The 12,617-nt window shown below is 41.9% G+C and overlaps 1 protein-coding gene across 4 annotated transcripts in view; it reads left to right on the plus strand.

Moving 5' to 3' along the window:
* ccdc93 (coiled-coil domain containing 93) overlaps positions 1 to 12,617 on the plus strand; it is a 64,244-nt gene that overhangs the window by 22,072 nt on the left and 29,555 nt on the right. For all 4 annotated transcript variants that reach the window (XR_007039012.1, XM_047370680.1, XM_047370681.1 and 1 more), the window contains exons 5-7: positions 5,845 to 5,943; positions 9,672 to 9,728; positions 9,869 to 9,969. Coding sequence is in view for 3 of the 4 variants with exons in the window: in XM_047370680.1 (XP_047226636.1) it covers positions 5,845 to 5,943; positions 9,672 to 9,728; positions 9,869 to 9,969 (257 nt within the window). In the remaining variant the exon portion in view is untranslated. The remainder of the gene's footprint in view (positions 1 to 5,844; positions 5,944 to 9,671; positions 9,729 to 9,868; positions 9,970 to 12,617) is intronic.

Here is a 12,617-nt window from a genome sequence, read left to right on the forward strand (position 1 = left end):
GGATGATGTATGTGCATCTCATACTGCAACAGAACTTCATCAGTAGCTGTACATTTATACAGTATGTGTCTGTGCTCTTAGAATACCTTACATTGGTGACTGAGGTGTCCTGCCAGTACCCAGCTGCCAGAGAGCGCTTTACCACTCCTCCCAATTCCTTAGCTTGATGCTCAGGATGCAAAGAAAGAGAAACATGAGGAACAGCTTCATCTGACATTAAATACCATTCTGCTTGGTCAGGTGTTAAATCAACTGCAGCAGCCACACCCTCCGGAGCCACATAAATATTTTTTGGATGAAATAAACCATGTCCTACCTTCTACTGTTTCATTAAACAAATCCTGGTACCATTCAGTGTGACAACGGTCATAGAACAGAGTGACATGGGGCGGGTCAGGCGGAGAGGTGTAGAGGCAGAGACTTTGAATCCAGGGTTTCCACAGCTGATACACAGAGAAGATGCTGCTTGGAGAAGAAGGTGCGGTCAGCAGTCCCCAGTAGATGTCAGCATATTCCTCTTCAACTGGCTGTAAAAAATATTGTTCATGCTGAAGCATTTGTCCACATGCCAAAGAGGAACCATCTGGAAAAGTTACTGTTAACCTATCAGTACCACACAGCACTGATGCTCCCAGCTTCACTAATAAGTCTCTGCCCAGCAAATTAACAGGTCTGCTGGGTGAACACACAAAAGGGTGAGTTACTCTCTGAGTCCCAATCTGAACAGGAAGAATTTGTGCAGCCCCTGATAAGCCCGTCACAGAAACAGTCTTGGTAGAGAGCAGTGGTTTAGGAGGTTGCTGTGTTACGGTGGAATAAGTAGCTCCAGTGTCCACTAAAAAATTCAGACAGTTCTCTCCCACCTTTGCAGGGTTAGGGTTAGGGTTAGGGTCTGCATGGGGTCTGCGTTGCCCACGCTGCCTTGGTCCTCCTCAGTGGTGTCCGTATGGGCCGTAAGACGGGTGTCCACCCATCTGTGGATACTGGCCCTGCTGGGGTGGTAGAGGTGCCATACCTGCATTAGGAGGGACCGTTACTCCCTGCTGTTACCCCCAGGTGGGGCCGGTGCGTGCCCAATGTCCAGATTGACCGCAGTTTTAGCACACATCTCCCAGTGTCCTGCTGTTTCCACCCCTCTGGGTGCTCCACACCATCCACCACGACCAGCTGACCACCAACATGCCATCCGCCTCCACGACCGGGGCCACTGTACCTGTAATTATAAAATAAATAGGGTGGAGGAGGGGGTAACCCCCCTCCTTGGCACGGATCAGTCACAGGTGGTAACTTAAACATATGGGTATGTGCTGCAGGAGGAACAGGTTGAGCTGCTCTCTTTCTCTTCTTTTCTTTTTCTCTGCCTCCTGAGCTGTATGTAAATGGTGAATTAAATGTTTTTCCCACTTTGTGAAGTCTGTTCCCTGCAAATCAGGATTATTTTTCATCTTTTGACACATGACAACAGGAACTCCTTTTAATATGGCTTTTTAAACAGTTGTCCCATTCCTATCCCGTCACCCTTAGGATTAACTCTTGTGTGTCTCATCCACGTGTCCACTGCAGCACTAATGTGCTCTTTAGGATGCTGATTAAGGTCCCAATCGAATTGAGGGAATGCAACGGGGGCGGATACTGATTTCTTATGGCCTTAACCTAGGGCTCTCATTACACGTGTCAGGGGTGTGTCATCAGGGTCTTTACTGCAATCAGCATTCTGTTCTATCTCCCTAGCCACCGAGGGACGCACAGATCGCCCCAAAATTGATCTAAAGTCACCCAAGGCCAGTGTCATGCCTTTAGTCAATGTATCTTATTCCTGTAACCAGACACGTCCGCATCCTGCAATAGGTGGCAACTTATCCACTAATGCCTGTACATCTCCCAATGAAAAAGGGACATATTTTGTCATTCCAACTGATGAGGTCAACAACGGACATTGAAATCTGGATGGACCGCTCTGGCTACAAGTAGTCATGGTGTGTGTTCTCCCAGAATCTTTAAACTGTTTTTCTGTCATCTGTTGAGAAGCTTTCTCATATAAATCATGCACTTTTGATTCCAATTGTGTAACCCCTCTTAAAAGTCTAAGCGTTTCTTGTGCTTCTGTCTCTGTTATATTCTCGGTTCAACCATCAGTTCCCTGTTGAACAACTTGGCTCTCTTTTTTTTTTTTTACGCTATGGCAATACAGTTTGTAATATAATCACCGCTTCTACAGTCACTCACACTTCAAGTGCAGTCATTCGCAGCCACTCATTTGTATTCTCTTCTCACTCATATGCATAATAAATCCAGTTAGACAAATACGAAAACACAACAAGCTATATAGCTTGTTGTCTCAATCAACAAATATTTTTACGCAGTATATCATTTCTTTACCATAATACATTATTTCACCCAACAAATATTTTACCCAAAACTGATAAAGACTGTAAATTTAACAGAAAACAGATATCTATTCCACAACACCACCACTATTAGCAGGCAAAAGGAGAATAAATATAGATCTCCTTACCTTTTACTTTGGGTCGACCCTGTGGTGTTGTAGAACGACGTCTGCCTCGTAGTCAATTAATTATCCTTTAGTTAGTGCCAAATCCGGGTCACGGCACCAACTGTCTGCAGGGCGTCTCCCCTTACACACTCTCACCCACTCTGCCTGAAAACGTCTGTTTTCACAGATTATTTCTTCTGTGAACAGCTCATGTATTTTATGTGTTTGTGTATTATGTACTTTTCTCTGGAGTCCACTAAATGTCCTCCAAGTCTAACTATTCTTGCTGAATTATCCTATTCCAGCTCATAGTTTTCTCATGCTGATCTTGTTACAAATGTCATTTATAACTCACAGTCATGCTCTCATGACTGGTCTTACAGATTCATACAAACTGTTCACAGTAACTTATTTGCTTCACAGGACTTATAGTATGTGCTTTATGTATTATTACATCTGTAATCTGGTTTTATCGAGGCGGAACTCGCATAAAACACAGCATTCACACCCTTATGTTTTTGCCTGGTCTCAGCTTCTGACTCCTTTATACAATGAACACCCTTCCTAGGGACTCTAACCCTATTTTAAAGGCCTCAAACCGTAAGAAAACTGTTTACACTTCGGACTTCGGAGGTCCCCACCCTCCGGGACTTCAACCCAGCAAAATCATGAATTCTTGTCAGAAAACATGTGGAGTTGCCAAACTCAGGAAACACACACGGGCCTCGAACCCTTATCTAGAGTGCCTCTAACCCTTTGGGCCTCGAACCCTAATTTTACAGGGACTCTAACCCTTTGGGCCTCTAACCCTTATTCAAAAAACACTTCTCATTTTGCTTTTCGTGACCTCTTTTACAGTACCATAATGCATTACTTTACACGTGTTAAATTTAGCAGAACATTTCACTTACTCAGACATCTGACGCCAATAATTTAGGCCTATCGACAATGCCAAAAGTGCAGAGTTCGTTTAAACAGGTTTCTGCTTACCTTGTAAGAAGTGCGGGGGTACCCCGGTGTCAAAGTCTTTTAGTGAAGTTCTGATTTAGCCGAAAGTCCTCGCTTTTCTCAAATCACGTCGGGAGTCACCAAGTTGTTGGAGTTGTTCCCCAGAAACTCCTGCGTGCTCGTTTGTTTTAGTAAAGCTAAATAACACAGAGTCTGCACAGTTTCTTTTGCCCCGGCCGGAGGAGAGGTGTTCCAGCTAAGTCACCAGAACACTTCTGACTTTTCCTCCCCAAAGACAGGGTTTCTATTCAAAAGCAAGGCGTGTACAATTACAAAGAAAAAACACATTTTTAGCTGAGTGTCAGTTGAACTCTTACACCTGGCATTCAGCTGTCTGTTCAGACCTTCACAACATTCTTGTTATTCTACTTTTGGCTGTTATCTGAGACATGTACAGAAATATCTTCACTGGTGCCAGGCTGACCACATCCAAGTCAGACACACACACACACACACCTGTTTTGAGCAATCCACTAAGTTACACAGTACACTTCATTTCACACATTATTAAACCTAACTTGAGCATAGCAATGCAGACCCTATTAAGTATTTTAAATATTTTCCAACACTATGTAAATGCTCACACATTTGATTAGCAAGTATTTTCTCAAGAATTTTAGATAAGAATGGAAGATTGGATATAGGCTTGTAATTTATGAAGTCAACTCGATCAAGCGAAGGTTTCTTAAGAAAAGGTTTAATTACAGCTACCTTAAAAGCTTGTGGTACATATCCATTTACTAAGGATAAATTAATAATATCTAAAATGGGACTGGTAATCAGAGGGAACACTTCCTTAAATAATTTGGTTGGGATTGGGTCTAACATACAAGTTGAAGGTTTAGATGAAGCTAATATTTCTGATAACTCAGGAAGCTTCACAGGATCAAAACAGTCCAAACACAGATCAGGTTCTACAGTTACTTCCAATGTTGTCTCACTTGCTGAGGATGAAGTAATCATCTTCGGGAGTATGTCAAGAATTTTATTTTTAATAGAATCAATTTTATTTAGGAAGAATCCCATAAAGTCATGACTCCTGAGAGCTAAGGGAATGGATGGCTCAACAGAGCTCTGACTCTGTGTAAGTTTAGCAACTGTACTAAAGAGAAACCTAGGATTATTCTTGTTCTCTTCTATTAATGATGAGAAATAAGCTGTTCTAGGCTGTCTTTTTATACAACAGTAGGCTATTTTTCTAGATTAAGTAGGAATCCTCTAGGTGTGTAGAGCGCCATTTTCTCTCCAATTTTCTAACAAACTTTAAAGTATGCAGCTCTGAATTAAACCAAGGAGCTAGCCTCCTATGAATAATTATCTTCTTTTTCAAGGGGGCTGCATTGTCTAATGCATCACGCAATGATGAAGTAACACTATGAACAAGAGAATCAATTTGTGAAGGGAAAGAAACAGAATAGATAATGAAGAAATCAGAAGTGGAACAAGTTCTTTAAAGGTTGTTACAGCATTGTCTGATAATGATCTACTATAATGAAATTTTCTTTCAGGTGTGGAGTACTCGGTTAAATTAAACTCAAAGGTTATTAAGAAATGGTCAGACAAGACAGGGTTATGTGAAATTGTTATGTCTTTACACTCAATGCCATATGTCAGCACAAGGTCCAGAGAATTAAGACAAAGGTGGGTAGGTTTGTTAATGTTTTGAGCAAACCCAATTGAGTCTAAGATAGCATTAAAGGCTATATTTAAGCTATCACTTTCAGTGTCAACATGAATGTTAAAATCCCCCACTATAATAACCTTGTCTGTATTTAACACTAAATCAGATAAAAGGTCTGGTAACTGATCTAAAAATTGACACTAACAGATTTTTGTGCAGACTGATGCAGACTTCCCCAGTCTCGCAATTGAGGGTAAAATTAGACAGTGTTTCTGCGGTGGTCCACACACCTGACTTAAAAGAATGGCTGATTAGCAGAATTCTGCCGATTCCATAGAGTTGTTGACTTTGCAGCAATCCCACCTATTTAGCAAGCATGTGGTGACAGTAGAAACCAACAACTACCTTCTAGCAGGCAGAAACCTAAAGCAGAACAAGGCTCCGTATGATCAGATATCTGCTGTGACTGGTGAGAGTCAAGAGGAGGTTACATGAACATGATTGGTATGCAGAATATTATCCCTTATATCCATTCTGCTCTAAGTAGTACAACACTGGAGATCTTACAATGTGATGATATATAAACATTAGTTAAGCCTTCTGCTAATGTCAGGAACTTGCAGGGGGTGGGGTAAGATGAGACAGCTTTTCTAGAATGTATACATCCATCTGTTTCATCCAGTTTGTTTTGTATTTCATGAGCCATGTGTTGTTGTTTCAGTGGTTGGTGAAACGAGCCATAGAAACAAGAGAAGAGCTGGGAGATTATGTGAGAGCCTATTCCATTTCTCAGTTCCAGAAGAGCCACACTTTCCCTGAGGTAACATTTCTCTGCCAGAAATTGTTGCAACATGCGACTTTCCAGACCATATTGCTTAAACTTGTCCTCCTAACAAGCCCCATAACACAGACTTAAACATTTATGAATAAGTGCCTGCAGTACGGTATGGAAGTGCCCTCATTTGTTGGAGCAGTGCATCACTAAATTATACCCAAAGTTGTCTAATGCTGTATTGACACAAATCTTGTGGTTATAGTAAATACAAGACAAATTGAAAGTCCATTCAAACCTTGAAACAGAAAACATTTGTGACTTGGCAAAAATGTCAGAGTTATGGCATTTGGTCACTGAGACTGTATTGTTATAAGCAGTACATAATATTACAAGTTTTTCAGATAAGAGATATGAGCTCTGATTAAGGTGCATACAGGTGCTGGAAATAATTTATGTTTTTAAGTGTTGGAAAAGGTGTAGTTTTGGAGAAAGTGTTTGGAACAAACACTTTACAACATTTTACAACTACAACTAAAGCATATTCATTGCTTTAGTTGTAAATTTGATTTCATGGTTTGTTTTTTATGATAAATTACATTTTCTTTGGCATTTAAAAAACGTTTATTTGAATTTAATTTGGAAAGATGTCTTAAAATGTGTAATCAGGGTTTGCTACGCATCTTACAGTGACCACTTGCTAAACCAGGAGCCTCACAGCTGAATGCCATCAGACCTGGAAGATGCAAACAGGGGCTGGGGCTTACTAATCAGATTTCAGCTTTTATTCCTTATCATTAAGAGAAACTAATGTTTCAACAGCCACTGTGTCTTTCATCAGAGTCAGTGTCAGCACAAGCCTATTGAATATACACAACCTGAAACAGATGTGCAAGCATTCTTGAAGACATGACTCAGTCTAATTACAAGCCCATTGGTGGCTACTGTGGCTCAGTGAGAAGAGCAGTCACCTTGCAATCAGAAAAGTTGTAGGTTAGATTCCAGTTTTCTTCTGTGACAATCAATGTGTTCCTGGACAAGACACTAAACCCCAAGATGCCTACTGATCTGTGCATGAATGTGTGTGTGCTTGTGAGTGCAACTGGGTAAATACACTCACCGGCCACTTTATTAGGTACACCTGTCCAACTGCTTAACGCAAATTTCTAATCAGCCAATCACATGGCAGCAACTCAATGCATTTAGGCATGTAGACATGGTCAAGATGATCTGCAGTTCAAACCGAGCATCAGAATGGGGAAGAAAGGTGATTTAAGTGACTTTGAACGTGGCATGGTTGTTGGTGCCAGACAGGCTGGTCTGAGTATTTCAGAAACTGCTGATCTACTGGGATTTTCACGCACCACCATCTCTAGGGTTACAGAGAATGGCCTGAAAAAGAGAAAATATCCAGTGAGTGGCAGTTCTGTGGCCGCAAATGCCTTGTTGATGCCCGAGGTCAGAGGAGAATGGCCAGACTGGTTTGAGCTGATAGAAAGGCAACAGTAACTGAAATAACCACTTGTTACAACCAAAAAATGCAGAAGAGCATCTGTGAACGCACAACACGTTGAACTTTGAGGTGGATGGGCTACAGCAGCAGAAGACCACACCGGGTCCCACTCCTGTCAGCTAAGAACAGGAAACTGAGGCTACAATTCGCACAGGCTCACCAAAATAAAAGATTGGAAAAACGTTGCCTGGTCTGATGAGTCTCGATTTTTGTTGCGACATTCAGATGGTAGGGTCAGAATTTGGTCTCACCAACATGAAAGCATGGATCCATCCTGCCTTGTATCAACAGTTCAGGCGGGTGGTGGTGGTGTAATGGTGTGGGGGATATTTTCTTGGCACACTTTGGGACCCTTAGTACCAATTGAGCATCATGTCAACGCCACAGCCTACCTGAGTATTGATGATGATCCTGATGGTTACTTCCAGCAGGATAACGCGCCATGTCATAAAGCACGAATCATCTCAGACTGGTTTCTTGAACATGACAATGAGTTCACTGTACTCAAATGGCCTCCACAGTCACCAGATCTCAATCCAATAGAGCACCTTTGGGATGTGGTGGAACGGGTGATTTGCATCGTGGATGTGCAGCCGACAAATCTGCAGTATGATACTATCATGTCAATATGGACCAAACTCTGAGGAATGTTTCCAGTACCTTGTTGAATCTATGCCATGAAGGATTGGCAGTTCTGAAGGCAAAGGGGTGTCCAACCCGGTACTATCAAGGTGTACCTAATAAAGTGGCTGGTGAGTGTACGGCTCTAGTGTAAAGCTTTGAGTGGTCTAAATGACTGGAGAAGCGATATATGATTTCAGTCTTTTATTTTTCCATTTACTATTGGTGATTTAAAAGAGCTGACCAAACGTTCCAAACCACATTTTTTGTGATAAGTTAAAAGTTAACACTGCACTCTTTAAACAGTGCATTATATTGATAAAACAAAATACACAAAAGTCACACAAATTCAAAAAGCCAGTTCATCCTTAACAATAACTTGTAGATCTAGGTTCTAAACTCCATTCAGGTTAAAACAAACTGTTTCATGTTCATAGTTCTTCACTTCACTCTTAAATATTTTTGAACTATGTTCACAACTCTAACTTAACTGCAGAAAAGGGCTATTTTATATATATATATATATATATATATATATATATATTGAATTGATATTAAAGCATATTATCATGCTCTGACTAATAAACTATTTCAGAATTGGGAGAATTTTATTATGCTCAAACGACATTTAGAATTGCTTAAATACACACTTTCAGGTCACTTTTTCAGCACTCATTCATTGCGCAATTCTAATAAAGTGAAATGCCAGGTCATCTATATATGATTTTGGTGAGTCAACCCACCAAAGTGTTGCTCTTTAATATAATCTTGATTCTGTTTAAGCACATTAGTTGACATCTCTTCTATCAGGTTACAGAAATGCATCTCTGGTCCTTCATTTACTTAATTGCAGGATGATCAGGGAGAGAAATTTGAAGCTGCAGCTTCTCTGCACATCTTTGTTCAGTCTTCTGTTTTTAAACAATAACAAAAGAAAATTGTATAAATATTGTAACATGATAGTTTTAAGGTTTGGATATGAAACCTTTAGTTAGTTATCCTTAAAAATGAAGGGAAGTCGAAGTTTGAAGCAAAGGAAGAAACATAGGTCTAAATTATCAGTATAGGTTCTCACAAAGCTGGTCTTTGCCTCCACTGCACACATGTGCACAAAAATAGAAGATTTCATGATGAGCCAAGTTCTCTTCACGTTCCTCACTTACAAAACAGCTTCATTGCAGGTCTCAAAAAATGTGAGCTCCACCCATGAAAGTGTTCTTTTGATTGCCTTAAAATTCTGTGTCCTGGTCGAACGAGGCCCCACTACTTGTTGAGTGTGGGCAGGTGGGTATAGTCAATACAGAACTGTGAACATCATGAGATGTCGTCAAGCTGCATTTGATGCTCAAGGGGACACATTGGAGACATTTACATTTTTTGTTGTGGTATACCCACCAGTGTTGATGGCTTTTGTTTCAATAAATTGTCTGAAATAAGGAAGATTCCATCGCATGCTTCTACTTAAATGCTCTACTTTCATAATATGGATATTATATTCTATATAATATTACTGTAGCCTAAACTTATAGTTTCCATTAATTTCACTGAAACCCAAATATCCCTATAGTGTAAATAGTGCTTGAGTTTGTTATTTCTAAGATGTGTAAGACTTGTCCTTATGTGTTGTAAAACTCTGATCTAGGATAATGAACTTCTCCAGAGGAAAGACGAGGCTGTGAAGGCTGTTCTGGATGTATTGGTGAGCTTCTGCAATATTGACACTAAATGAACTATTTGGTGTCTATTAAAGTTTCAAACCACCAGCAGATTATATAGCTAAATGTTTATGAGTTAACACACTGATGGCATGTAAATGACCTCGGTTTCTTTTTTTCCCAGGAGGTGTACAAACCTGAGAGAAAGTACAGAAGGCAGAGGGATGCAGGACTCCTTCTGGATGAGGAGTCCAGGGTCCACTCCACTCTGCTGGAATATGGCAGGTAATATTTCCCTTCCGGTACTTGAATCTGGACCATGTGTTTGTAAAGCTGTTTTAACGCACAGATGAATCATAACATCCCATCACAGACAAAACACCCAGCCCTTTTTTGCAGGTCAAGTACATTTTATGTGTTATCATTTAGTTTCAGCTATAGCTCTCAGCTGTTCAGAGATAGTCACAGAACTGTTAAATTCATACTACTGTCACACTGTTGCAATTTAATCGCATACAAAGATATGCAGCTTTAGGTTAATGTGCAACTTAACCCTAAATTCCCCTTTTTTCCTATTGGATCAAACTGTACAGCTTGGTACATGTCTACGTCACAGCCCCGCATTTGGGTATAAAGCCATCTCACTCAGACCACCCCGTAGCGAATCAGGAATTGGAATTGTGACCATATAGGGGAAAAAAAAAAAAAAGGAAGTGTGACCATTGATCATGGCGTTTTATGCTTTATATCATATACATTAATGGAGATATTATAAATGTACATGTAAATATAAACCTGAAGGTATGTTACGTGTTTGAACATTAGCCCATGTTAACAACGCTAACATCACCACTCAGAAAATGAACCGATTCTGTCGTCAGCTGCTTTGGCAGCGCTGGCTTTGGGCATCGCTGCGTCAGCGCCTTGAGCCACTGGCTCAAATAGATGAGGCTCAGGCCCCCTGGGCTCCACAAAGATTCCTCAATTTCTGGTGACGATAGGGGCGAAGTCCTCCACCTGAAAAGATCTATTAATGGCATAACTACCAGCATCGCTCAGCTCACTCTCAATGTTTCAGTATGTCAAATTAAGCTAGCTGCCACTTTCTCGTGTCTTCCTGACAACACCCCCGCTTAACCCCCTCTGCTCATCCTCACACTTGGCCACGCCCCTCAGTGTTGCTTGGCACTGCCCACTTTGTTGGCATTTTTCAAAATTATTCGGGGGGCGGTTTAAGGTTAGAACTAATGGAGATGCTACTGTATCAGTGCCCACAGATTAAAGTTCTACTGGAGTAAATAGGGCTTTAGATATCTGTGATTTTATACCACATTGTAATCCAGGGGAATTGAAACAAATGGACATACAGATTTCACTGTGACACATTTTGTCAATAAAAAAACACAATATGAAACTAAATGAACAAATTGAAATTTTATGCTTTCTTTTCCTTCATAAAGATCCTTTGTAAACGATAAGCACAGATAATAAACTGTTGCATTGACATGGAACTATATACCATGTGATTACTTCAAGGAAAAATACCAAGATTTTATTTTCCCAAAAGGTTCAATTCAATTCAGTTCAATTCAGTTTTATTTATATAGCGCCAATTCACAACACATGTTGTCTTGAGGCACTTCACAACAGTCAGGTACATACATTCCAATTAATCCTAACAATTGAACAGTGCAGTCGGAGTTAGCTTTTTATTCAAATTGGATAAAAAGTTTTTCTATCTAAGGAAACCCAACAGATTGCATCCAGTCAGTGACTTGCAGCATTCCCTCCTCCCGGATGAGCATGTAGAGACAGTGGACAGTCAGTGGCGTTGACTTTGCAGCAATCCCAAATTATTTTTTTTATTTTCACATAGTTTAACAGATAAACTTTGAATAGAAATCTGCAAAATTTAGGATTACATTTCAAGTGAACATTCGTTCGTTCGTTCGTTCGTCGTCTTCCGCTTATCCAGGACCGGGTCGCGGGGGCAGCAGACTCAGCAGAGACGCCCAGACGTCCCTCTCTCCAGACACCTCCTCCAGCTCCTCCAGGGGGAGCCCAAGGCGTTCCCAGGCCAGCCGAGAGACATAGTCCCTCCGGCGTGTCCTGGGCCGTCCCCTGGGCCTCCTCCCGGTGGGACGTGCCTGGAACACCTCCCGAGGAAGGCGTCCAGGAGGCATCCGGTATAGATGCCCGAGCCACCTCAACTGGCTCCTCTCAATGTGGAGGAGCAGCGGCTCTACTCCGAGCCCCTCCCGGATGGCCGAGCTCCTCACCCTATCTCTAAGGGAGTGCCCGGCCACCCTACGGAGGAAGCTCATTTCAGCCGCTTGTATCCGTGATCTCGTTCTTTCGGTCATGACCCAAAGTTCATGGCCATAGGTGAGGGTAGGAACGTAGACCGACCAGTAAATTGAGAGCTTTGCTTTTCGGCTCAGCTCTCTCTTCACCACAATGGACCGGCACAGCGCCCCCATTACTGTGGCAGCTGCACCGATCCGTCTGTCGATCTCCCGCTCCATTCTTCCCTCACTCGTGAACAAGACCCCGAGATACTTAAACTCCTCTACTTGAGGCAGGAACTCCCCTCCAACCTGAAGAGGACAAGCCACCCTTTTCCGGTCGAGTACCATGGCCTCGGACTTGGAGGAGCTGATCCTCATCCCAGCCGCTTCACACTCGACTGCGAACCGCCACAGCGCATGCTGTAGGTCTTGGCTAGAGGGGGCCAGCAGGACCACGTCATCCGCAAAAAGAAGAGACGAAATCCACTGGTCCCCAAACCAGACCCCCTCCGGCCCTTGGCTGCGTCTAGAAATCCTGTCCATAAAAGTTATGAACAGGACCGGCGACAAAGGGCAGCCCTGCCGGAGTCCAACATGCACTGGGAACAGGTCCGACTTAGTGCCGGCAATGCGGACCAAACTCCT

Source organism: Girardinichthys multiradiatus, chromosome 7 (genome assembly GCF_021462225.1).
Source record: "Girardinichthys multiradiatus isolate DD_20200921_A chromosome 7, DD_fGirMul_XY1, whole genome shotgun sequence".
NCBI classification, from domain to species: Eukaryota; Metazoa; Chordata; class Actinopteri; order Cyprinodontiformes; family Goodeidae; genus Girardinichthys; species Girardinichthys multiradiatus.